Source organism: Python bivittatus, unplaced genomic scaffold, assembly GCF_059951505.1.
Source record: "Python bivittatus isolate LINGU-HERP-01145 unplaced genomic scaffold, Pbiv_v1 ctg000440_np1212, whole genome shotgun sequence".
Lineage (NCBI taxonomy): Eukaryota > Metazoa > Chordata > Lepidosauria > Squamata > Pythonidae > Python > Python bivittatus.
In genome coordinates, this window is record NW_028277063.1 from 604,943 (window position 1) to 632,857 (window position 27,915).

General features: G+C 44.4%; 1 protein-coding gene and 1 pseudogene across 2 annotated transcripts; both read right to left on the bottom strand.

Annotated features, from left to right (window-relative positions):
• Positions 1-2,780: 2,780 nt before the first annotated feature.
• Positions 2,781-19,211, bottom strand: MAPK7 (mitogen-activated protein kinase 7). Its single transcript, XM_007442554.4, has 7 exons — positions 19,086-19,211; positions 16,881-17,103; positions 13,948-14,113; positions 10,657-11,795; positions 9,227-10,149; positions 7,516-7,643; positions 2,781-6,265 (listed from the first exon to the last, which is right to left on the bottom strand). Exons 2-7 carry the CDS (start codon positions 17,098-17,100, stop codon positions 6,112-6,114), a joined length of 2,730 nt encoding a protein of 909 aa, XP_007442616.2. The 5' UTR covers positions 17,101-17,103; positions 19,086-19,211; the 3' UTR covers positions 2,781-6,111.
• Positions 19,212-20,852: 1,641 nt separating this feature from the next.
• LOC112542590 (uncharacterized) lies at positions 20,853-25,300 on the bottom strand (annotated as a pseudogene). Its single transcript, XR_015796489.1, has 2 exons — positions 25,165-25,300; positions 20,853-24,141 (listed from the first exon to the last, which is right to left on the bottom strand). The product of XR_015796489.1 is annotated as an uncharacterized LOC112542590 (transcript).
• Between the last annotated feature and the right edge of the window lie 2,615 nt (positions 25,301-27,915).

Below are 27,915 nucleotides of genomic sequence, written 5' to 3' on the forward strand. Positions count from 1 at the left end.
TAGGTTCAGACATGGGCAACAAAATTGATCAAGAAACTAGAAATTAAGTCTCATGAAGACAGATCTAGGGGGGGAAATGGGCATTTTTAACCTTCAAAAGAGAAGACTGAGTGAGTGGGTATGTTAGCACTCTTCGAATACTTGATATGATGACCCACAGAAGATGTCAAGAGCAGTTCTCCATCATCCCAGAATAAAAAACACAGAATAATGGATTTCTTACAGAAAGGATGATTCTGATTGGTGTTATGCAAACATTCCCAGCAATAAGAACTATTGGACAATGGAGCCAATTACTCAAATCAGTGACAGGCTCCCCCTTACTGGATGTATTCAAGTAGGAGATAAGGAGCCAGCCCTGTGCAAGGATTGGATGATGTTCCAAATGGCCCCTTCCGGCTCTGGGATTGGAAGTAAATACAGGTTGGGATATTATCTTAGAACATAAGAAGAAGATGCTCTGTCTCTTTGGTTTGTCATCTCAATTTTGCACAAGGAAAGAAGGGCAGTTGAAAAAAGGAAGGGGTAATTGGGCCTCACCTGAGAAAGGGAAATCTGTTACTCAGTCAATACCATATGCTACATCTCTCTCGCATGACTAAACTCATTGTTCGTATTCTTGGGGATTGTTTTAAGAGGCTTCGGATCCGTTGACCCTTCTAGGCACAAATATTGTCAATTCCAGAGATGATTCAGTCCTAAGGAAGCAGAGCAAGAGAAGATTGTGCTGCTTCTTCACTCAGTGCCATTTTGCCCCCTTGCCTTTTGGGGGAGGGGGAGAATCAAAACCTTAGATTGATGGGAAGATCTCCAAATTTAGCCTGCTTCTCCTTCTAGATTTAAAAGCTATTTATCTCTGGTTCCAGATGCAGGATTTGCATCTGAACGGTCCACCATTGCACCACACTGGAGCTTTGGACTAAGGTAACGCCCACCCCATGAACCGTCTTGCCATTGGGATCCAATGGTTCACTAATGAAAAGGCAGGAAACTCTCTCATCTAGTGCCAATACTTTTACTGTATTGCTTTTGGGCAGAGTCCATTATTTATTTTCAACTTCTTTTGAAAAGATTGGGAGAACAAAAACAGGAAGAAAAGGCGAGGCATGAAGTGCTCGTGAAAGCATCATCTCTATTCATCACCAGGTTTTAAATCCTAGCTATGCAAGTATGGGAATGACACAATTATGAGAGTTATAACTATTGGGGATCAAGGATGTCCATTCCCAGAAGAAACGAAATACAGGGTTTTGTCCTCGAGCAATCTCATATATTCACCTTGCAATAAATGTTTTTTTAAGAACATGGATTTATCTCAGGTTTGGTTTTTTGCTCGTTTGTTTTTAAATTGCCTTTATTTGTCTCTGCTTCTCAAAAAGGAGGAGAGGGGACAAGCATCTAGCAAACACCATGAATTGAAGATGTTTGGAAATAAATACTTTCCATAACTTTCCTATCCTGGTGTTCTTCTGATAGTTGGATCACAACTCCCATCACCCTCAGTGGCCATAGTATCATAGGATCATAAGAGTTGTGTAGTCAGACAATTCTCATGTGGGGAGCCCGCCTTATTCCAAGATGTTGCTAGAGGGCAGTTTTTCAACTAAATGTTTGTTCCTTCCTTCCTTCCTTCCTCCCTCCCTCCCTCCCATCCATATATCCTTCCCACCCACATAGCAGATCACTTGATCTTCTGGGACTCAGCTCTGTTGCGCAATACTTGAGCTCAGACAGCCAAGGTGAAACTCAGTTAAACTCTGCTAAGTTTGAGCACACGTAGCAGTCAATTTTTCCAGTGCACAGAGCTCTAACCAAGTATCACCCCACAGGACTTTTGAGTGAGAACCCAAAGCATTGCATTCCTGAGAATTTTGCACCACGTTACTTGAAGCTTCCAAGCTTTATTCCAGTGTTTATCCTGCTGTTGTGTCAACACAGATAAAAGGGCTCTACCCCAAATGTTGTAACACTTCGAAACATGAGTTGCTTCCCATTGTGATCTTATTGGCATTCAAAGCTTTGGTGGGCAGATGTACATGGTTTCTGAAATGAGAAGCGTCAGTTTCTGAATAGGCACCATATTTGATGTACAGAAAGGGCCCAAAGCAAGGGATTTGGGATTCCTGACTGAACCCATTTGTTTTCTGTCCATAACTGTCCAGAGTTGCTTTGTGTGAGATGGGCGGCTATGTAAATGTGACATATAAATTAAAAAAAAAATACATAAGTAAGTAAGTAAGTAAACTTGTTGAGGAGGTGGGAGGAATATTTATTCATTTTATATTTTTATTTGCTTCCAAAAACACAAAACAGCTGGCTGGGGAATTCTGGGAGTTGAAGTCCACCCATCTTAAAGTTGCTGAGGTTGAAGAACCCTGCTTTAGACAGAGACTGATCAGGCTAGTCTTGGAAAGGTCTTTGTGTCCCACTGGATGAGGGTTTAGTGCTAGCTCAACACCCACCTAAGACAGTTGCAGACCAGACTGTTATGACATAATAGTCCTCTACCTCCAGTAGGGACTGTTAACTGAGATCCAGACAAAGCCTTCTTCTACTTGGAATGTTCTTGATATCATTCTGTTTCTTCCATCCTTTTTTTATTCATCAAAGAATGAACTAGAGTATCTCTGGAAAGTCTCAAAGACCAAACCCCAGGGAGATCACTAGAGCTTGGCCACAGAGAAGTACTACAAATGAATGAAAAGATCACACTCTGCGCTTTTCCAGGCAAGAAACAGCCCAGCAGAAATCTGGAATAGAAAGCACAAGATTGTTCCGGCTTTTTATAAATCACCATTTTTAATAGAAACTTTAATGAACATTTCTTTTTTTCCTAAAACATCACCAGAGAAAAGAAAATACACCACCAAGGCACCACAGTTAACTGACACGACTCTCAAAAGTGCTCCAAACATGTTGCACATACTAATTCAAAATTGCACCCGAGGCTTGATCCCAAATCTGACCTCTGGATCTTCAGAGGTGGGTTTTGTACGGGTCACAAAAGTATCCAGAGTCTCCATATATCAGCTTTCAAATCCACACCTGACCCCCCCCCCCCAGTGAAAGGCAACTGTGTGGGAGGAGGGAATTGTGTAACAAGTTGGCCTTCTAAGTATTTGGGGGGGGGGGGAGAGGCCCTTTTTTGTCACTTTTGAAGCAACAGGAAAATCTGACCAACTGATCCCAGGTAATTTCAAGTTAATTGAAGACCAAATGGTTTTACTAGCAGGACTTTATGAATTGGGAAAGGAGGCTTTCTACTATACAAAATATGTATTTCCATAGGGCAGTGTTTCTTAAACTTTTTTCTCTCAGGACCCCTTCCCACTTTTAAAAATTATGGGGGACTCCAAAAGAGCTTTTGTTGGTATGGGTTATATTTATCAATAGTTACCATATTAAAAATTAAAATTGATACATTTGCTGCTGCTACCACTTCTCACTATTGTTTGATGGGATTTTATTATTATATTGTTTTTCAACATCAACTGGCAAATACTTTTGATTTTGAGGACCAACCCCTGAGACAGTCTTGGGGACCTCCAGGGATGCTAGGACCAAACTTTAAGAAACACTGCTGTAGAAAAACACAACAGCTTCTCCTCTCCACTGAAGATTTTGAATTAGAGATGGGGGGGGGGCATTTAAATAGTAAAATCCTTCTAAATTTTAAGGTAGGTAAATAATCTTGGGACAGCCACATCCAAAGGAATAAATCTTGCAAAAGCATTTCCAGGGGTCTTGGGTACCATCCTTGCTGTTCTTTCAGCAATACAAATGCCACGCTATCCAAAATCAGGTCCCATCAAGTCCAGAGAGACTTACATTCAGATAAGATTCTCCTTCACACATCTTTGATGGAACATGCTTAACCACAATTCGTTGGGGGAAAAAACCCGTCACACACAATTGGATGAGTTCGCTCAACATGCTACGCCATGGTATATAAGCTGCAACAGGTTCCCACAACCAGAACCAAACAAACCACAGGGTGGTTACCTGTTAGGTGAACCCAACCTTGAGGTATGAGAAAATGCAGGCTGCTCCCCAGAACGCTTGGTCACAAAACCCCTACCTGGTAAGAGGGCAGCTTGAGAGATTCAGGGTTCGTTAACCAAAACTTCACCTACCTGGCATACCCAAGCAGAAACATTTCAACCCAATTTGATATGATAAAAGATACACACACATATACATACACAAATACATACACGCACATTATAGTGGCAGACCATGCTAGTCACCAAGTTGAATATGCAAACTGTCCACTCTACAAAGGCAGACTATGTTGGCCTTATCAGGACTACTATATTTAGGCTACAAAACTCCAGATGACAGTAAAGGGAAACCAAAACTCTCTGTCTGCTGCCACTTAGGGGTCATCCAGATTTCTGCAGACAAGATATGGTAGCACCAACCTTACGGAGACATTATTACATGGCCACTGTCCAGAGGCACATTCATATGGCAAATGGCAACCAGGACGCTGGAACAAGCCTTGCTCAGCTACCTGAACACACAGAAGGCTCTAAAAGAGATCCTGGTACAGCAGACATGGGGCAGAAACGGTATGAATTAGAGGGAGTTGTCACTTCCTACAGAAATAGACAATACTGTAGGTATTGGTAAGACAGTCACATCCCACACAAAGTAGAAGACAGAGTTGCACAATCTCTATCCTCAAAACCTTGAGCATAGGCACCATTCAACATTGCATATCTTCACTTTAAAAGCAGAAGGTTGCCTTGCTTCAGGACAATTACTGTCAAGGTAACACCAACAAAGGAGAAAACCTACATCTCTGGGATTTCTCTCCTCCCTCATAATTTCAAAGGCTTCTTCTTGCATGACGATACAGCACCTTGAGGTGAGGCCAAGGAAGCCCTTTACACTTATGTCTCTTTTCAGTTGGAATCTGTGGGCCTTTCTGTTCCATCCCCACATCATCACTTAAGACAGCAGTTCCCAAGTTCTCTAGAACATTAGTTTGGGCAACCACAGTAGTAACCAATTAACAACAGCAAAACCTGTAGCGTATAAGGCTGAAGCTTCAATGCTTGGTATTTCCAGTTGAAGAAATTCAGGGAAAACCTCTATCTGAGATCTTGAAGAGATACAGCTGGTCAGAATACAGCATATGAGATTGGATTACACATTGGCCTAACCCAATACAAGGCAGTTCCTTTGATCTCCACACATTTATAATCCAGCTGTTTCACAGTGCAGGGCAAAGCATGGTCTTAAAAAGAAACTTCCCCACGCATGCCTTCCAGATGCATATGAACTTCAACCTCCATAATCCCTAGCAGCCACAGGATTATTTATTTATCAGATTTAGATCCCGCCTTAATTTTTTGTACAACTCAAGGTGATGTCCATCAGGCTCCTGCCTATTTTCTCTGCAATCCTGGGAGGTGGGTTGGGCTGAAAGAAAGCGACTGCCCCCAAGTCACCCAGCCAGGTTTCACACTTAATGTAGGACTGAAGCTGAACTTTGAAGGAAGAGAATATCTAAGAGAGGACCGAAGGGAAGACTAGGGAAGCTGAAATCCAATAAATTTGGAGGGCACCAATTTGAAAAAGGTTATTTATAGAGGAAGGCTGGATTTGATGCTTGTATGTTTATTCCTTTATGAAAAGACCTGGAGAACATGTTTTACGTGAATCCTGCCCTTTCAAAGAGCTTTCAATATTCTAAGCAGAAAGCGTTATCCATGCTTATAGGCCATGAGGTAAGGAAAACACAGTGTGGGGTCAAGGAAGAAATTGACTGGACACCTGTTTCCAAGGCAACAGATGATGCATCCTTTAGTGTTGTTGCTGGAGTCCTTTCTTGAATAGTTTTCACTCCTGTGTCTTTCAACATCCCCACAGAGGGCAATGTGGAACCAAGTCCACCTCAACTCTTATTGCAAAAGGCCTCCAGTCTAAACATCAGTCCAATCCACCTTTGCTTTAAAGCAAAATAACAGAAACGCGCAGGCACTGTGGTGACATTTCCAGCCCAAGTCATCAAGAAGGCAAATCGCCTTGATCTTTCACATCCACTCTAATGTTTTTTAAAACGAGACAGAAGAGGAAGATGTTGGCCAACAGGATCTCAGCTTCTCATGCATCTTGAAGGTCCGGAATGTCAGAGAGGATCATGGGAGAGCCCAACTGCAGTTCCTGCTGGAGGGACTCCATGTCGGCAGGGTTCATGCGATGGACTTCCAGCCAATCAGCGAGAAGGGAGGCTGAGAGTGGGGCAGAGTCACCTTGACTAATAAAGTGAAGTATGAGAAAGAGAGAGAAAGAGACCAGGAGAAGTGAGATGAGATGAAGACAAAGCAATGGACAAAAATATGGAACTCTAAATATTCTAAATCAGTGTTTCTCAATCTTGGCAACTCTAAGATGTATGGACTTCAACTCCCAGAATTCCCTAGCCAGCATGCTGCTGGGGAATTCTGGGAGTTGAAGTCCACACATCTTAGAGATGCTAAGGCTGAGAAATACCGTTCTGGATAAAATTTTAGAGTCTCTCCAGAAAAAAAAAATCTCTTTTATGGCATGAAGTGAGGGGAGATAAAAATTAGTGATAGCTTCTGCAGTATAGCTTCTGGTGGAGCCCAACCCACTTTAGCCCTCAGGAACCACTATAGGAAACTGAAGGTGCTGGGAGAGAGAGCAGAGATTTGTTTGAAGAAATCAGAAGACAAATTATCATTATATTATTATTATTGTTGTTGATGATGATGATGATAATAATAATAATAATATTTTACCCCATTTTTTTTTTAATTTGGTCAGCTCAAGGCAGTGAACATACCTCCTGCCTATTTTCCTCACAACAACAACAACCCTGTGAGGTGGGTTGAGCTGAGACAGAATGACTGGCCCAAAGTCACCCAGCCAGCTTTCAGGCCTAAGGAAGGCCTAGAACACACATTCTCCTGGTTTCTAGGCCAGCACTTTGACCACTACACCAAACTGGCTCTCCAAATCTCACCAAATATAGGAACAAAGGCCATTACAGAGTCAAGAACAAATTTAACCCATCCAAAATTGCCACATTTGGAAATCATGCAAAACCAGCCATCCACAAGATGATGCCTTCAAGACATGTTGGACCTCATCTCCCATAATCTTTAAGAGACTAGCTGGGCCTTGTGGGGGTTGAAGATAAACTCATCTGAAGGGGAGCAGGTAGCAGAAAGCAGATTTCAACTAAGCAATGTTGTTTGTCAGATCTTACAATTGAAACCCAAAAGCCCTCCTCCTTGGCTTTCATCTACCAAGAGAAGGTTGCCCTGCCTTCAGTATTATTGGAGCAGGTAATCCAATCGATGAAAGACAACCTCTTTCACTTTGTCTAATAGGGCCATGTTACTACCTGCTGCCCATCAAGTAGCTAGTTCGATATAAAGGCAAACATCCGTTACTGAATGCACCGATTCCTCCCACCGATTCCACAGCACACACTTCTCCCTACAAAGCCCCAACAAGCAAGATACAAGAAACACCTCTCACCTCTCTCTGTTCTCCCCCACCATGTCCAAAGACTGATTCAGGAATTCTTCCAGGTCAAATCCAACCCCATAACCAGCACCGCTGCCTTTGGGTGTTCCAGAGAAGACAGGAGGCAAAAGATCTTCCACCTGGAATGAAGAACCACACAGAGATTAATGCATGACTACCGTCTTGAAGACAAGAGACTCTCTGCACAGCCTTATTCCTGCATGAATAGCCTGATTGCTCAGCTGTCCCTTGCACCATGGGCAACCCATGTCACTTGATAAGTAGTCTTCCCCAACCTGATACCCTAAAGTGATATCCCATAATCCCCCCAGTAAGCATCTCTTTTGGATATACTTTTCGAAAATTATGGGAGTTAAAGTACATCTGGAGCACACTAGGAAGAGGAAAACACTGGCATTTAACCAGTCCAAACAAAGTGGGGGGAGGAGGAATGTCAGTTCAAAGAAGTTAGCTGCACTTAACTATGATCACAAATCAGAGGAATAAACAAGTTTAGACCAGCTAAATCCTCTTTCAGTGGGAGCTGATCAAAATTAATGTTCTCCAGATCTGATCCAGAATGAGCTGGCTTAAAATCATCACATAGTTTTATTCAAGGCATTGCATGGATCGGCACACATAACCAAGAGTCCTGTGCTCCTTTCTCACGCTACAAAAAGAATCCTGCTTGTCTCTAAAGGCTCATGTAGAACTGACTTCCTGCAGACCATCTTGCAATCTAGGCAGAGTTGCCCTCTTTTGCTGACAAAAATTCTGACATCAAGGACCTTGCATGGAACTCTTCTTGACCCACTTTCCTGTCGAGACACACCAGTAAGAAAAACTCAAGTCGTTGGGAGCATCTTCAGAGACAGAGTTGTAAGGCAGAGACTTCTTTAGGTGACCCTGATTCTTCATCCTCCATTCCTGGTTTAAATATCCCCTTCCAAGCATGATGTTTATCATTCATCCCTTGGAAACATGCCAATCAACACATACAAGCATACTGGAGACAGGTTAGGTTCTGGATTATCCCCATGGTTAGCACATGTAAAGCAAGTAAGCATTCAGAGGTGAGTACATGTCGTGGAAACCAGTTTTCCTTGGCTTGAATGAAAGATTACCCAGGAGAAATGTTTTGGACTGATCAAGATTTTTAATCTAAAACACAGGTTGTGATATATCCACAGCCAAGTCTGTTAGCTGCTTCCTCCCACAGGAGGACTCAGCAAACTTTTCAGGCACCAGGTGAAATTGCCAGATTTTACATTGCTACCAAAAATATTTTTTTTAAAAAAAGCATTAATATGCACACTAAAAATGATGAATATCTTTTCAGAGCTCAAACATGCCAACAGAGCGTTTGCTTGATTTTGGTCTTGCTTTTTATTCTGAAATCAGTGAGTGCCATCTAATGGAGTTACTGGAGACCGACAAACTGGCAAATATACACACCGTAGTCATAAAATCTACTTTATCAGCAATTCGATCCATAAGAGAAACACTGCAGTCTCCACAGAACATAGTGGGAATCCAACTATCAAGCGTCCTGCAGAACCTGTATTACGTTTACCATGACCATCTTCTAGAGATGCCAAGGTCTCCCAACTCTTGTGGTCTATTGTAAGGAATTTTAGGACAGGACGCAAATATCAATTGGCTGACTACCCCAAGCCGTGTACCCTCCTAGGATCAAAAACAAGAGCCCCTCAAGGGCCTTTACCTGAGATTTTGACAGCTGCTGGGTTACCACGTTGATATCAGGAGACTCCGAAGATAGTCCTGAAGCCACCTGGGACTGAACAGACCCTCTAGTTTCTTCTCTAGTCAGCCCCTGTGGCGGCAGTTCAGACTTGCCCATCTCAGGCTGGAATAGAGGCTGATCCGCCCCAGCTCTTGCCACAAAGCTGACAACCGGTTCTGGCAATGGCCCAGCGGGTGCCACCTCAGGCTGACCAACAGGCAGTTGTCCAGACACAGCCCAGTTCTCAGGTTGGGAGACACTACGCCAAGCGTTGAGGGCTGTCACGCCATACGGGCCTTGGAAGATCTGGCTCGGGGCATACTTGACATTCAGGAGGCACTCGGACTTGGCAGGGATGGCTTTGGGGCAAGCCGGGGTGGCAACCATGAACGGGGCAGTCTGCGCTGGGAAAAAGCGAACAATGTTGGCGTTGGAGGCCTGGACCGATGTTAGCTCAGTCCCCACTGGAACGAGCGTGAGCTTGGGGGCAAGGCCAGGCCCCGCTTTGTCAGAGAAAGCAAGGAATTCGGAAGGTGCTGGCGTGTTACGGGAAGGGGTAGGAGTGACACTGCTCGATGGGTGGGCCTGTGGGGCCAAGGGCTTGGCAGCAGGAACTGAAGGCATGACATGACTGGCAGTGGTTATCTGGGCTGGGACCGTGGACCCGTTTTGGGTTGGCTTGTTCTGGGTGCGGTCCACCATCTTGGTCCACCTTTCCAGAAGGTTCCGGTCATTCTCGGTCAGCATGTCCTTGTGTTCCCGTTCCTTCTCCTTCTTCTGCTTCTCTCGCTCCTTGGCCCGCTCCTGGCGCCGCTTACGTTTCTCCTCTCTCTCACGCTGGCGTTCCTTCGCCGTTACTGGTCTCCGGATATCAGGAGTTTCTGGGACAGAGGAAGGTATATCTGCAGGACAGAAGGAGCCAGGGTGTCAATGGGGGAGGAGTCAAAAAAGTCAAGATGCCGGTTGCAAGCAAGTTTCTAGATTCTACACTGATATTCATTTCTTAGTGACTTAATGGTATGCTACCTTTCTTTAAGAAAGAATACTCGAGGTTGCTTTTTATTTAACAAGAGAGACAGACATAAAAATGAAGGAAAAACAAGTATAAAGTCAGAAAAGTGAAAACATCCGTGTATTTACTTATTGCAATGATTTATGTCTTACTCTTCAGGCTTACAATCTCCCTGAACATAAATAATTGCTAAGAAACATACAATAAATATTGTCTTTAAAAAAAAGAAAAGCCTCAAGATTCTTCCAAAAGGCTAGTTGATTTTGGCTGAAACTGAAAGCTTTCCTTTTTTAAGAAAGCTGGGATGGTTCAGAGAGAGGCAGGTTAAATAGCTAGATTATCTCTAACCCACAGGCCTCTCACACCACTTCCCAGGGCAAAACCTGTGCAACCTTACCTTTGTTTTTGTTCCGGAGTGCAGACTGCAAGATGAGGGCTTTGAGAGCAGCCTTGGTGTCATCTGAGATGGCCCCTTCCCGCTTTGGTGGGGCAGCTGGGGCCTCCACCTCAGCCTTTACTTCCGGCTGCATGACAGAGGAAGCCACAAGAGGAGAGGTGAAGTCAATCGTTTCTGTTGGGTAGGGTATGGGAGAGGCCATTGCGTAATCACCATCTCCGGCTCTTGGAGAACCAGCACTGGGCATGTCAATATCATTGCAGCGCAGGAGCAGTGCCTGGTTGGAGGTATCATCCACGCATCCATCCACAACTGCTGGCCTAAGAGCGGGCTTGAAACTGATCTGCCGCCGGATGCCTTCCCGGCGCTCGTGGAAGTCCTTGATTTCAGCCACAATGGCTTCCTTGATTTGTTCCTTGGTAAGCACCTGTTTGTCAAAGTCAAAATCGAAAGCTGGGACACAGTCCGGCTCGTCATCTGGATCATGATACTTTGCCAAGAACGGGTGGTTCAAGGCCTCCACTACAGAGATGCGCTCGCGTGGGTCGAAGCGGAGCATCTTGGAGAGCAAAGACAAGGCCTTCCGGTCAGCATTCTGGTAGAGGCTCTCCCATGGCACTGGCTGGCGTGATGGCAAGCTCTGGATGTAGGCACGGACCCGGTCAGCACCAATGGAGTGGACCACTTTTGCGGGAGGAGTGCCCAGGACGGTGATAATCAGCTGCAGTTGGTGGATATAGTTTTTCCCAGGAAAGAGCTGTTTCCGCCCAAGCATCTCTGCAAAAATACACCCCACTGACCACATATCTATAGCCTGTGTGTACTCGTGCAGAGACAGCATCAGCTCAGGAGCTCTGTACCAGCGAGTGGCCACGTACTCGGTCATGAAGTACTTGTATTCAACTGGCTTGGTACAGAGGCCCCGGGCCATCCCAAAGTCACCAATCTTCAGCTCACAGTTCTCGTTGATCAGCAAGTTGCTGGGCTTGAGGTCTCGGTGGATGACATTTGCCGAGTGGATGTACTTAAGGCCTCGGAGGAGCTGGTAGAGGAAGTAGCGCACATGCTCCAAGGTGAGAGGCTGTGAGGAATGGATAATCTGGTGTAGGTCACTCTCCATCAAGTCTAGCACCACATACCTGCCACAGGAAAAAAGGGCGTAAGTCAATAAAAAAGTGAATCTTGAGGATTGCTCACGTGCAATACTTGCTGAATAATCTTGGACTTCTTCTCACATGCGTATACAGACACACAACCTTCCTTGTTGGGCTTTTGTAAAAATAACCTTGCATGCTGCTCGAGAACCAAATGGTAGCACTGCACATATAATGATATAATCAACCTTCTTATGTGATAACCCAGAAGACTGTGATTAGAAGAACCATCATAGGTGGCCTTCATACATTTTGTTCCTACCTCCTTGAATTGAGAAGGCATACATGCTATTTCCATTCTTTTTGTCCACAAACACCCTTGAAAGTAAGTCTAAGAGAGACCAACTCATCCAAGGACAGTAATGAGCTATCAAGGAGGGATTTGGATCTGGATTTCCAAACTTCCTGACAATCTAAACATTATACTACTTTGGTATCAGCGAAACATGATAGACCTTCCATTGGAAATTCTTATGGCCCCAAAGGATCAGGAACCCAATCTGGGGTTCTGATGATGCAGAAAGAGTCACTTCTCCACCAGAAACAGCAATTTACCCAAACACTCAGTATTCCAAGAAGCCTTCATGCCAATTATCCAATTTGTGGTCTGACAACAAGCAAAATTATATATTTTTTGTTTTACTTTAATATTTGTATATGTTTTAATTATTTTAGAATTGTGAGCCACCCAGAGTCATGTACTTGAAGATAGGTGGCTATATAAAACAAACAAACAAATAAGATGTCAACTCATCCTTCAAGAGCAGAGATGGGCAACCTGTGGCCTCAGGACCCTTTCTGTAGCCTTCAGAGCTCCCTCTGGGTACAACTGCTGAAAACTAACAGTGTAGTTTCCCACCATTTGGAGGTGGGAGACACATGAACACAGTAAATGCAACCACTAAAGTAACCATATCACCATTAAAAAATTTTTTTAAAAACTCCCAATCACACCCCACCCAATTGTATAATGTGATCCTACCCATCCCTCTCAACACACAAACACACACAATGTTAAGGGTGGTTTTTAGCCTACTGTGATGGAATGGAATTATGAAGGCCAAGCTCAGGGAGATAAACATTTTCTTAGCTCGCCAGAACCGCGTGGGAGGAACAAGAGGATGAGACTGGCACCTCCCTGAGGAATTCACACTGTTGTGGCTGGAGGATTTTGGGAACTGGGGTTTTAGTCTGGGAAGATTCTTGCTAAAGGTTGTAGCTAATAAGCATAGCTGGATTGAATTGGCATTGTCTCTTGGAGTTCTTTGGGCTAGGCCTGACATCTACAATAGATTGTCCACCCCAATCAAGAGGTCTTTTCACTACCAAATCAGTACTAGATTATTCAAGAAATTGACATTCACAGAAGACGACGATGTTTAATGGCAGTCTTCAAAGAAACTATACTACGGTATGGGCTCTGCTCTGCTCTAGAGGTTACGGCCTTGGTTTCATTGGTTGGGAACTGTGCAAGCCCTACAGATCCTAGGTCTGCTCCACTCCCTCTTCTTCAGCAAACCACAACACAGTCAGCTATAACACAGTCTCCTACCTTCCACAGTGATGAATAACTGTCTTTGTTTGTTTCAGTGCAACTCTATGCACTCAGCCACGAGAACATTCAAGTAGTTCATACAGCACAGACCATGGAGTCTGTACTGAGATGTTTTCTTGGAAGAACCACTCAGCCATTGAGAGCCAGTTCAGCACTGCAGAAAACTGAGTAGCATAATCCTTATCGGACTGACTCACAAGTTTTCACATTCTTTCTGCCAGTAGAAAGCTAGTTGTTTAAGAGTAAGAGTTCAGGATCCTCACTGACTTAACCAGCTTTCTACAAGAAGAGATGAGCTGTTTTAATGTATTATTTTTAAAGGCTACTGGAATTTCAGATAGGGCTAGAAGGCACAGGCAGGACCAGCTAAAGCAGTGTTTCTCAAACTTGGCCACTTTAAGACACGTGGACTTCAACTCCCAGAATTCCCCAGCTAGCATGCTAGCTGGGGAATTCTGGGCGTTGAAGTCCACGTGTCTTAAAGTGACCAAGTTTGAGAAACACCGAGCTAGAGCTCTCCCAGCCTAGTCATCAAGTTAACCGATCACCAACCCAAGCAGTCAAAAGCACACATCCACTTACACAGATTTGAATTCAGCATAAGGCACGGAGGGTTTCAAGATATCCTTGATGGCAATGATGTTGTCGTGCTTGAAATGTTTTAAGATTTTTAGCTCCCGGAGGGTACGTTTGGCATTCATCACCACGTCAAAGGCATTTGGGATCTTCTTGATTGCCACCTGCTGGCCTGGTAAGTGGAAAACAGGGCAGAGAGGTGAGATGTGTCTCTCTTGCATTCTCCAAATCACAAATTTGCTTCCCAGTTCATAGGTATGTAGCTCCAAAGGTCCTCAGATGCATTCTGACAGGCACTGGGTGTTGTTGTTTTTTTAAGTGGGTTATACACTTCTAAGTTATCAATCTAATGCAGTGTTTCTCAACCTCGGCAACTTTAAAATACGTGGACTTCAACTCCCAGAATTCCTCAGTCAGCATGGCTGGCTGGGGAATTCTGGGAGTTGAAGTCCACATACCTTAAAGTTGCCGAGCTTGAGAAACACTGATCTAATGGATTTTATTGGGGAGGGAGCTTGAGGAATGTGCATGTTTTCTTAGTGCAACTTGACTTGCATCTTTATGATTGATGTGTGTAAGAAATAAATACATTATTTATTAAGAAATAAATAAATTGATGTGTGTAAGAAATAAATTAATTCACTTGGATTCGTGGAGGTTCAAACAAAAACAGCAGCCCAGAATATTTTTGGCAGGCTTGGCTATCTTGCCAGCTAGGTTATATCTGAATAGGGATAACCTGGCTGCACCATTTGAATTCTTGCCTACATTCCTATAATGCACACTAAAAGGGGCTGCCTTTGAATACAGTACAGAAGGCAGATCTGGTGCCCAATCCAGCAGTTTGACTGTTGATGGGAAAAACATACAGGAGCTATACTGCTCCGATTCGAAAAGAAACGGCAGCATTGACTGCCAAAATATTTTTGATCTGACCTCAAGCTGTGAGAGAGGATACAGGAGCGAATTTTCACAACATACTTAACTAGGCCAGCTAAAAATGCAGCGGATTCATTCACACAAGATGCTAATTTTGGTTACTTTTAACCTGGACTATTTGGGGCGGGGGGGCAGGATGGTGTCTTGTGGGAACTCAGCCTATTCAGTCAATTTATATTGCGCTGTCTTGCATGAACCCATAAATTAGGTAATTCACTTTCCAAAGTAAGCTATTATGCATATCCAACCGGTTAACTCACACCTTTCCTTAACCACTGTTTACAAATGAACCACACATAGCTGAGTTTGAATTCATACAACAAAATGAACCAAAAGTAAACAACCATATTATTCCTTAATTCAGTTTCTGAATCAAACCTAAACATTTTATGTAGTTTAGGATCTTGACATGTCTGAACGTCTTATGCCAAGGGTCTTCTCTGCATTTCAGCGCAACATCTAAAACCAAGTCTCCCTATTTCCCAGTGCCTGGCAAGCCTTCACCAGCCCAGCACCAACCAGTTCCTTTGGAATTATATTATGCAAAATTCCCAGCCAGTGTGACAGAAGAATTTTGTAGATATACTCCCAAAGCAGCTGGAAATCAGATGGTCAGGAAACGCTGGCTTAGACCCAGGCATCAAGCCTGAACGTGGCACAGGCAAAAGCATTCTTAAAAGCAAGTTTGTGGCCTAGACAGGAAACGTCTCTTTTAAGGCTGTGTCACTCTCAATGTATTTATAAGATGCATATCCAGCAGCATAGAACTTAAAAAGTAAACATCAGAGGGCTGGCCTAGAAACCAGGAGACTGAGAGTTCTAGTTCTGCCTTAGGCATGAAAGCCGGCTGGGTTACTTTGGGCCAGTCGCTCTCTCTCAGCCAAACCCACTTCACAGGGTTGTTGTGGTGGGGAAAATAGGAGGGGGAAGGAGTATTAGGTAAGTTTGCTGCCTTGAGTTGACCAAATACAGTGGAACCCTCAGTTTACGAACTTAATTCGTTCCATGACTCTGGTCGCACCCCGAATTGGTCGCAATCCGAAGGAAATTTCCCCATAAGGTTCAATGTAATTACCGTTAATCCGTTCTGGCGTGGAGGACAGGGAGGCGGCTACTGCTTGGAGGGAGAGTCCCCCTCCCTACGACCACGTGTCAGGGGCGGAAAATGGCCACGGACCACGTGTCAGGGGCAGAAAAATGGCTGCAGACAACATGTCAGGGGCGGAAAAATGGCCGCAAACCACGTGTCAGGGGCGGAAAATGGCCGCGGACCATGTCACGGGAGGGAAAATGGCCGCCTATCCTGTTCGTACCCCAAGGCGGAGTTTGCAAACCGAGGTAAATTTTTGTGGCCGGAGCTGGTGGTAACCCGAAAAGTTCGTTAACAGAGGCATTCGTAACCCAAGGTACCACTGTATATATATATTTTAAAAAATGGGATAAAAGTCTAATAATAATAATAAAAAGGAGAGCAAGACTGAGAAGTATCTCTTAAAAATCAAATAATGGTGGTTCGTTAATCTGCATAGTTTCTTGCCTCTCTCATTACTAACAAATAAAGTATCTGCAATGAGGAAATTACAGGTAGTCCTCATTTATCGACCACAGTTGAGACTGACAACTCAGTCATTAAGCGAGTGGTCATTAAGTAAAACCACAACTGTGCTTATAATCTTACTTCAGCTTCCTTTGCTTTATAGACCTGCAAAAGTCATAAGTGTGAGGATTGGTCGCAAAGTTATTTTTTCATCATTGTCATAAATACAAACAGTGGCTGTAGGAGGCAGTCACTAAACGAGGGCTACCTACATGCATTAATTTTTCAGGGTAAAATTAATTCAAACCCAAACTTTGCAGAAAACACAACATGGAGAACAGCAGGAAATATATTACTGATATATGCTGCTAGTCAAAGATAAGTCTTCTACGCCCAGCATCCATGCAGGAGAGAAACCACACAAGATCTCAACAGCCACCCAGCAGAGATTTGCCTTACACACCTGTGTCCTTGCGTCGTGCTGAGCTCACCACACCATAAGCTCCAGTACCAATTGTTTCAATGACTTCATACTCGTCCCCCACTTCAAAGGTGACATCAAATGACCGGGCCTTCAAAATAGCTAAGTTCTTGGCTGCCACCGTGGCCTGATGGGTTGACTCCTGCTTGGGTTGACTTTGAGCTGCTTCCTCGCCTTCATCTTCAACGGGTGGTTCAGCCATGGTCTGTCACATCCCCACACACACACAAAGAGAGAAACATGAATCATGAATCCTGCTGGCCAGGCCAACTGTTCCAAGGGGTTACTGTCCAATGCCCAGCTCCCTACTCTCTTCTTTGTTATGGGAAATGCAGCAGGTGGACACAGAAGGCAGACCTTAACAGTGGTGGCACCCAGGTTGCGTAAGATGACCCAAGAAATCCATAGAGCTTAGTGGCTGAAGAACAATGAATGGATTTAGGGCCAATCAGAGTTACACATGCCTCATCCAGTTTAGTAAAGCACCAGACCAGAAACCAGAAGACCTTGAGTTCTAGCCCCACCTTAGGCATAAAACTGGGGGGTAATCTTGGGCCAGTCACTCCCTCTCAGCCCTGGGAAGAGGGCAAGGGCAAACCACTTCCAAAAATCTTGCCAAGAAAACTGAAGGAACTAGTTCAGGCAATCACCAGGAGTCAAGACTGACTCCAAGGCACACACACAAAAGAAGTCTTATCCACTCTTTGGCAAGCTCTTTTTTCCTGTTGTTTTAATTTATGGTTTGTGGTTTAAAAAACTATTATTAACCATTTTTATCCAGGAATAATATTCTCCATCTCAGAGTCCTCAATGATTACAGATGGGCTTCAAGACATACCACTTTTTAAAGATGTGCCAACATACCACTTTTTAAAGATGTGCTTGGTTACAATTTAAGCGCAAGCTGAAAACGCCAGTATTCACTATAGCATTTCAAATCTCGGACTAATTTCTCCTGAAGTATTCACTGACTATATTATTTTATAGCCGTCAGGGTTCCATATTTTGGAATGACAGACAAAATATGAGCATGAAACATATCATTGAATGTAGTCCATTGATTGCTTTTCCCCCGCCCCTCTGTAATCGACCGCAATTAGTCAGCTGTACATATTGTAATGACAAGCCAGAAATAAAGAAAAGGAACAAAAGAAGAGCAAAAGGGGGGGAGTACAATTAAGAGCAGATAATCAACAATCTTCCACAAAAGATGGTGTGTAAATTATTTGAGACAAACTCAAGATAATTCAACCTACTCAGCGCCATGAAATAAACATCATTACAAAGTAAAAAGAAAGGTGGAGACAAAGCTTGAGCACAGAAGGTAAAACTTCCTTTTTAACTTAGGAACAGGAGAGCAAAGAACCCAGGGGCAAGTATTCTTCGGCTTAGGTCCCGCTGACTGGGAAATTAAATAAAATAGGGCAGGGTGGCAGTTTAATGTGCCAGCCCTGAAACGGAGAGGAAAAGACATATTATGAGATGGACAGGGCTGGGCTGGGTCAGGGGGGGAAAGGGAGGTATGGAGAAGTTCTTCTCCCACTTATAAAAACATAGCTGATCAGAGAGATTTCAGGGGGGAGAAAAATGAGTCGTCCCCCCCCATCGGTTCCCAGGACAGAGTGAAGCTAAGAAGCAAGCTGGTCTGGATTTGGGGGAAAAGAGGGAAGGTGCCACTAGCCAATTTTACGGAGCAGAAAAGGAAAACTGCGTCTTTGTGGAAGAGAAGAGGCAGTTTGATACGGTAGCTAAGGCACTTGCCCAAGAGTGGGAAAACCCAGGTTCAAACCCACCCTAAGCCAATAGAAACTCCCCGGGTGACTTCGGGTCAGCCACGTTCCCTCCTCCCAACAGGAACAGAGAATGGAGGGAGAACCAAACCACTTCGACCTCTCGGCTAAAATCCGGGATATACACGGGGCACAAATGACAGTAATGGGGACGATTACGGGGAGGAGAGGGGGTTGGGGTGGCCAAGGGGGCTGCGGGGATGGGGAGGGGAATAAGAGGGAGGGAGAAGAGCTGCCCATCTCACGGGGAGGGGCAGAGGAGGACTGAATGATGGGCTGGAAAGGCTGCAAGGCAAGGGGAAATTCTACCCCTCGCCAACCCCCTTCCAGCCCGAACCGCCTTCCCTAATGAGGGAGGGAGGGAGGGAGGCACGCGCGAGAGAAAGAGGGTCCCCACCTGCCAAGATGCGAAAAGAGGCGCCGGAGGTCCGCGGAGGCAGACAACAGGGGCGGTTCCCTCTCTGGTCCGCTACTCCCTGCCGATGGCTTGCCCGGCTGGTCAAGAATGCCCGGATGTTACGGCTCCGTCTCCTCCTCAGCCAATCACAATGCGGGCGGGCGTGGCCCAATCGGAGAGCGCGGAGAAAACCAAGGGAACCAATGAGAGAGGGACTAAAATATAATATTAAAATACGAGTGGGGCCATTCTGTAGCCTTCTCGCCGTACGTGGAGGGCGGGAGCTTCACCTGTTGCCCTTCAGCCTGCTATTGTTGTGGAGAGCTGTGAAGTGAGCACCCGCAGGGGAGAAACGAATCGGAGGCAGAATGCTGCCTGCATTCCTCCACCCCACTCTTTCAAGGTTGGAAAGAGAAATATATAGCCTGAGTTATTCAGTGGACTGAAGACCGGTTGTATCCAGCGATTTATGAATGAGTTGCTTGCAGATTACTACGGATGATTACCATGAAATACGCTCATCCTTTATTGCAACTCTTACAAAAGCACGTCGGAAGAATCCTTACATTGCTGTTGTTTTTTCTTTTTCTGTTGTTTCATTTCTTCTGTTTCATTTAATAAAATAAAGGCCGTTTTTTATTTAAGGGATTTGTGCGCCTACAATAACCTACCCATAATTATATTTCACGTACAACTGAACTAAGTCCCATGCCCTACATGGAAGGGAATTTGAGCGATGCCAAGCTCATACACTCTTTTCCAGACCGGAGACCTCCAAGATGTTCGTCTTCAAATGCTATCACCCTCAATCAATACTGTAGGATACCAGACATCACAGGACTTTGAACTGAACACATTAACAGGACACCTGATGGTTGAAGGTTTGGCTTAAACAGCACAACTGAAATCCTTCCAGACCTTTCATGTGGTGTCAGTCTCCCTAAGTGTGCAAAAGACAGTTTTGAACTATTGAAAGGAGAGCACGGCTGGCTGGCTTCAGACATTACACTACAGCCTGTCATGATTCTGTTGGGATCTGGCTTAGTTGGCTGTGGGAACCCAACCACTGTAGTTTGAAAGCTGGGTGTGAGGTGTGCTTGCAGCCCACTGTGGCTTATTCAACAAATAATTGTTCTGGCTAAGTGCGCCATGGCTCACTGCAACACTGGGCACAGCGCAACACTGTTCTGCTTCATAAATGTGCGATGGGAAATGAACATATGGGGAAGAGGTGATTAAGCCATGTGACATCTTAAGAGAGTTGAGCTAGGATTAGCAAGAACCAAGGGCAAATCAACCCTCCACCAACCTACTGGGCAATTCTGTGAACCTTCATCAGAAATGATCCAATCACGTGTGAGCAGGGGTAGGTTCAAATGAGTCATCTTTAGGGAAGGTGGAATATTCTTTGGAGGACCCAAAATGCTGATAAATCCAATCATGCTACAGGAGGAGGAGGGCTCCTAAAATAGTGTGCATGAAACATATTGTCTACTAAAATCCTTCTCCTCTATAAAACCATTCGTCCAAAATCTAAAATGACCTGATCGCACTAATGATTGAATCTCTGCAGAGATTGAAAGGCACAATGAAACAGAATTCACCACTCTCAGAAAAAATTATATGGGAAAATGGCTTTGAATTCATAGGAGCCTAATTCAATTACTTCATCCCATTCAGGAAAACTTAATTTTTCTCCCTTCCCTCATACTTCAAAACTGTCCTTGGCACATTTTGAAATTTCCTCCAAATGTACACCATGCCACACCCAAGCAAAGAGCTGGCTTTTTAATTAACTTTTCTTAATCATAACTGACCAAAAAAAATCAATAATGAAGTTGCACACTTGTAATTCACACGTACATACCTGGGCAGTCAAATCCTTAAACCATGCCAGAATATATTACGAGTTTTTTATTTATGAAACTAAAGCACAGAAATTCAAAAGCTATGAGGTAGAGGATAGATCTTCAGGACTGTACGCAAGGGCAAGTTCTAATCTTGATTTCTCCAGAGTGATCTGGATCAGGACAGAACTTGGATTCTGACTGCCAAGGACATTCAACGTTCCAGCATGATGTAAGAGATTAAGCATTTGAATTATCTCAAACAGCAGCAACTCCATACATAACTCTTTGCATTTGGAGGGGAAAACAGGATAAAGACATCAAAACAGAAATATAATTTGGATGCCTGCCCCCCCCCCCTTTTCTCACTGTGAAATGACAGCTGAATTCAGTTCAGTTGGGTACTCTGGTTGCATCTGAATCCCAGACTGAAAGAAAGAATCAGGGCCTTGTATCCCATTCTATTGTATACGCATGTTTTTAACCAAATCAGATCCTCAGCAGGTATAAATGTAACACTAAGAATTTACAAACCATTTTTATCCAGTGCATAAAATGTCTACTGCTCCATAGCCACTTGAATCTGGCCAGACATACCTTCTAGCAAATAATGAGAGCTAGCTGCACTAGAACAACGTATTATAGTGGCCCTCTCATAGCAAGGAACCTTGCACATGCCCTTGATCACTAGCCTATAGACCAGCATTTCTCAACCTTGGCAACTTTAAGACATGTGGACTTCAACTCCCAGAATTCCCCTAGGAGCTGAAGTCCACATGTCTTAAAGTTGCCAAGGTTGAGAAACACTGCTATGATTTAGGACAGAAAGGTGGTGCTCAGGAGAATCCAAGGGGAAAGGACAAAGCTGTGTTCAAATTAAGCTGTCATGCCTCTCTCCACCTTGAATTCCCACCTTTTCACCACCGGCATCCTCAGGGAGAGTCAAAAAAGGCAAGATGGCAGTCATGACAGTGCAATCAAAGCCCCACCTTTTTTGTCCATGGATGTAAAAAGGGTGATGCTTTGCTCACATTGCCACCACTGTCATCTTGCCTCTCCTGATCCCCTGCTGATGCCGCTGCCAACCTACAAGATTCCTTTGTATGTCCTGCTGACTTTCCAGATCAACACTCTACATGAGGAACTATGTGTCCCCTTCGGGGATCTGCAGGAAAGGCAACGCAGACACCGGTGAGAGTCCAGGTGCCCCTTCTTTCCAAAAGATTGCCCACAATCCATGCATGTACTGTATAGGGGCGTTCCCCTGTGTGTTGCCTCTGATGCTGAATGAGATCAGTGCTTGGCGTGTAATTCTTGCCACACTCCCCACAGATGTATGGAGCTCATGAGCGTGCACCCACTGGTGGCAAGACAGACTGGAGCTGCGCCCAAAAGCCTTCCCAAGGGCCACACAGGCATAGCGACGCTCCTCATTATGGACTCGCCTGTGGGTCAGGAGGTCAGAGCTCTGTCCAAAGGCCTGTCCACACACCTCGCATCGGTAGGTCTGCTGAGTCATGGGACAGGGCAACTGACAGTGCCACGTCAAGACGGCAATCTGGGTGAAAGATTTGCCACAGGAGTGGCAGACGGAAGGTTGCTAACTCCGGTGTGTGGCTTGGTGTCGCTTCAGCTCCGTTGGCTCTGTAAAGCGCTTTCCACACTCCGCACAACAATGGGGCCGCACACTGCCTTCCACGTAACGTAATGCTAAGCCAGGTCAGGCCTCCAGGCAAAATGCCAGCTGCAGAAGGATCAGTTGAAGGGGTGCTCACCCAGCTGGCTTCGGTGGTGCTGCAGGTCGAACTGTTGGTCACAGTCCAGACAAGCATACATTTTTCCCCCCATGTGCATCCGGAGAAGCTGGACCAGGGTAGGCCAGCCAGCAAAAGCCTTCCCACAATACTGGCAAGAAAAGGGATGCTCTCCTAGGTGGACCTGCCAGTGGTTGGCCAGTGCAGAATTCTGCCGGAAGGTCTGCCCACATTTGGTGCAACAGTACGGCCGCTCTTCTGTGTGGACACACCGGTGTTGGGTTAAGGTAGCGCAGTGCCCAAACGCCTGGCCGCAATCAGGACAAGCAAATGGTCGCCTGTTGGCATGAATCAGTTGGTGCTTGGTCAAGACAGAAAGCTTGGCATAGGCCTTCCTACATTCCCCACAAATGTAGGGCCTCTTGTTGGTGTGCAGGGCTTGCTGGTGGTGAACCAAGGCTGACCTGACCCCGAACACTTTGCCACACTCACTGCAAACATATGGACTCTCACCCCGGGGAACTCGAAGGCTGAGGACTGCCGGAAGCGGCACCCACACTCCATGCAAGCATACGGCAGCTCTCCAGTGTGGATAAGGCCACGTCGGACAAGAGCAGAATGGCTGGCCAAGCTACGTCCGCATTCACTGCAGATTTGGTGCGGCTGAGAAGGGCGCTGCTCAGCAACCAACTCCTTCACAGACAGGGCAACCCACTTGCCAACTGCCTCCTCGTCAGATTCGTGCCCGCAAAAAGAGTAGCTTTCTTCACATTCCTCCCCATTGGATTCCTCCCTTCCTTGAGAACCATCTTCAGAAACACCTGACTCTGATTCTCGACTGATATCCACTTCCACTACAGCAACTCTTCCCCAGTAAGGAATCTGTTCAGCTTCTTCTTCTGGATCCAGAGCCATCTTGGATTTAACCCCAGATGAGGATCCATCCTTGTAACCAATATGCTTAGTTCCCCCCTGCTCAGAATCCCTTCTCAGTAGGTCTGGACACAGGACACGTTCGGCCTCCTCACGGTTTATTCCTTGGTAAGCCCCTTTCTCAGATTCTTCTACTGCAAGCACAACTTCTGGCAGATGCCTGTTGGGATCGAGCAATCCTCTGGATCTTCCCCAAAGGATGTCTCCTCCACCTCAGCCAAGATCTCTTCCTGGCCGTCAGTCCCACAACTAACATCTCCTTGCTCCTCAATGAAGACTACTGAGCTATCATCAGATGTGTCCTCCCAATCCGATTCTTCTTGAGGTTGAAAGTCTCCTTCAAACTGCTGCTGGTTTCCATATTTTGCTCTACTCATCCCATCTTGCAGGACCTTGGAGGACGATGTTCTAGGCAAACAGGCTTTCTTTGGAAACAGAAAACCTCCTTCTTGAAGTTTTTGCCAGCAAAGATCCATTTTGCAATAGAAGCGGACACCAACATTCTCAGTAGCAATCCCAACTCTTGGAAGAAAGGAGAAAAAAACAGAGAAAGAAAAGCAAAGGACACAGGTTAAAAAATAACATCCATATTTGGGCTGGCATGTTGCTGATGTTGTTTTTCACCATTTGAATTTTGACAGGAGGAAATGAGTTGGCCAAAGCAAAGTGAAATCTGATTAGAGGTTACACTGCTTATTTTAAGGAGTCTGCTTTCTTCTGCAATGCACTGCTTCCATTACCATAGGCAAAAAAGTTCTGACACAGAGGCATAAAATTTAAAAACATTCTACTGTTCCAAAAAAGTTAAAGCTACAGTCCCATAACCCTTCATCCAAATAAGAGGCATTGAAAACAGCTGAATGTACTTATAAGTAGATCTAGGAGAGTGTTTCTCAGCCTCAGTAACTTTAAGATGTGTGGACTTCAACTCCCAGAATTCCCCAGCCAGCATGGCTGGCTGGGGAATTCTGGGAGTTGAAGTCCACACGTCTTAAAGTTGCCAAGGTTGAGAAACACTGATCTAACACAAGATAAAACAATTAAAAACACAGATAAAACAGAGCAGCCCTTAAACCAGCCATTAAAACACAGCGTGTCAGCCCCCCCTCCAAACATATTAACCCCAGCCCGCACCAAAGCCAGGTTTTAGGAGATTTTTGAACCCCAAGAGCCATTTATACAGGGCTCGAAGCTGCAAACCCCTGTTTGATACGATAACCAGGATTAAACTCAGCAACACCAAATTGGGGCATTCGCTAATCTTCAAAGGTACCCAAGTCTGCAGCCCGTTCGTGGAAGCGCCCGAGAAGCTGCAGAGGAAGCGTGTCATTGTATATACATGTATATATAACTTCTGCCTTCTCTCTTTGAAATTAATTTTACTTCCCAAACGACAGCGCAGTTTTTCGTAAATACTCCGCCATAAGGCGATCAGAATAAGGGGAACGGATATCTAAATAAAGAGCCCCCCTGCAGAAAGGTTAATTCAATCCCTTTCGAATTAACCCAGACCCGCAAGAGACGGATTCCCACGACAGCACTCACCAGGTAGATTTTGATCCATCACGGTATCTGCAAACGGGAGGAATAAATAAAAGCAGCGCCGACAAACTGGAGCAGCTCCCCCACCCCCAGCGAGCAAAAGGAGCTTTTGGGGTCCCCAGCCTTTCTTAGGAGTCGATTTCCTTTGCAAAGGGGCATGGGAAATGGAATGTCAAGAGGGGTTCTGGGTGCTGTAGTTTTCTTGTCCACTTTTCCTCTTAAAGAAACAAGTTGCTTTAGGAAGGTGATGTGTTTTTTTAATCACGTTGAACAAGTTTTTGCTCTATGTTGGCTTTGAGCTCCAAATAGTGATTTTATGGAGGGGGGGGAGGGTCCACATTCGTTTACAAATACAGATACAATCTGGGTAGGCCTGGTTCAGAATTAGGAGCTAGCTTAGGTTATGGAGACTTTTATAGCTTCAGAATTTGAACTCAGTTCCAAATCTTGGTCACTACCATTCCGGGTCTTACTGAGCTATGGAAGGGGGGGGTGCAAATACGGAAGGCTCCAGTGTTTCAGAATTCCACTGGCGCAGTATTTCAAAATTCATTGTAACATTTTAATAATTCTTCAACTGTAGCCACTTCTTGCAAAAATGTTGCAGAGAGCAAAATTAGCCTTGCCTGATGGAAGATTTTACCTTCTTCACACTCCAGTAGATACTCTTCAGAAGACTTAAGATGACCTTATCCCCCAAAACATTAAATGTCAACCTCTTTCCTTCTGGCACAAATCAGGAGCAAGCAAAGCAAGTTTCTGAGCATGCATAGAGTACTATTCCCTGCCCATTGAAGGATGGCAGTTATTTGCAGCACAGCTCTGCCAGACTGGGCTTCTAAAACAGTGTTTCTCAACCTGGGCAGCTTGAAGATGTGTGGACTTCAACTCCCAGAATTCCCCAGCTACCATTCCAGCTGGGGAATTCTGGGAGTTGAAGTCCACACATCTTCAAGCTCCCCTGATTGAGGAACGCTGTTCTAGAACAAAGGGAGGTTTGGGCCCTTTGACTTTGGAGGAGCTGAGCCCCAATCCCTAAGCAGCAGAGATTTATTTCAGTAAACTTTTATCCAGATGCTGCTTTTAGGATTAAAAATTCACCCGTCAGCCAACCCGAGTCCCATTATTGGGGAGAGAGAAACAGCAAATTTCAAGGTGACTGGAAAAAGTTATTTAAACAATGAATGGCCATCACAGGTTTACATGTGAAAGAAGGAATCTGATAAGTCTTTTCAGACTAATGAATTGTATTAAAAGACATAAGGTGTTGTGACAGCACCAATTTTTGTAGCTTAGAAAAGCTTATGCCTTTTAATAAAAATTGTTAAGTCTACAAAGGCACAACGAGACTCCTAATTTTTGGCTACCATAGACTAAAACAGCTTTCCTCCTACAGTGTGAAAGCTAGATGGCGGGCTTCTGTAAATAACCATTGTAAGAGAGATTTCTTTATTTCTTTAGACAATTTCTATGCCTGCCTATCTCAATAGTGATTCTGGGCAGCCCTGGATCCCATAGTCTTAGCATGCTTATAAAAGCCATACAAAATACATGGGCTGCCCAGATTCACCCACAGACTCATGCCAGGCCTACGCAGCTCCCCTTGGCAAGTCATAAATAAAATCTACCTTTTCCTCTTCATTTAAATATGTCTGTAGTCTTGAAATCCCCTGAGCTGACTGGCAGTTGTGTTGTACCACTATGCATTTGAAATGTATTCCTCTTTCTTGAGCATACAACAAAAAGGGAAAAAGCCATCCAGGAATTCACCACTTTCACCCACTAAGCACAATGCTGTTTAAAGGATTTATTTTCCATGGCTTGTTACAGGATGTAACACAGAAGATGATCGAGGCTTATTGTGCATTGTTTCAGAATATAGGATACAGGAAAGCAGATTCCAGCTGAATGTCAGAAAAAAAAAATAACAATAAAAGTAGTAGTAGTAGAACCAATCCTCTGGAGAAATGGGCTCCTGTTCATTGGATGAGTCCAAGTAGAAGCTGGAAAGCCATTTGTCTGCAATGGTTTAGTTAGAATTCCCTCCTTGAGCCGAGGTTGGACTAGGCCTCTTCTAACTTTATTATTCTACAAAGAAATCACTTGTGTGTGTGTTCTGGTTACCAGAGAGGCCCAGCCTTATCCTCAATTTGTAAAAGAGACATGCCTGAATATTCCTTCAGCCTTAGGAACAAATATTTGATCCACAACTTTATATACATGGGTTTAAAAAATGTAGACCTATTGCTCTTGCTTATAATGCTAAATTATTATTTTATCAAAATTCTTTGGCAACCATCTACAATTTAAAACCCTATGATTAAATGCCCAATGACTAAATTTCACTGATTTCAATAGATTCTCTTTACATAGGAATAATAATGATGATGATGATACACCAAGACAAAACAATTTGAATAAATCAGTTTTCAGTTTGTATTAGTTTCAGGTTTGATCATTCCTAGTTTTACAATGAAAATTTGGTGGGAAACCAATTCGTCAAGTAGAAACCAGAGGTCTGTGAAGAGAAAAATAATTGTATAGTCCCTCCAGTAACAAACATCATATTTATGTTTATATGGAAAAATCTCCAAGCAGTTACCACTTGGATGCTGAAGAAGGGGTTTTTATTTATTAATACCAGATAGGTGAAGATTTAGGGAAAATAAAATGTTAGCCCTGAGTTACAAAAGACAAGTGCTAAAAGTAATCATTTTGCACATGCTTACAAAGAGGAAATCTTGCTGAACACAG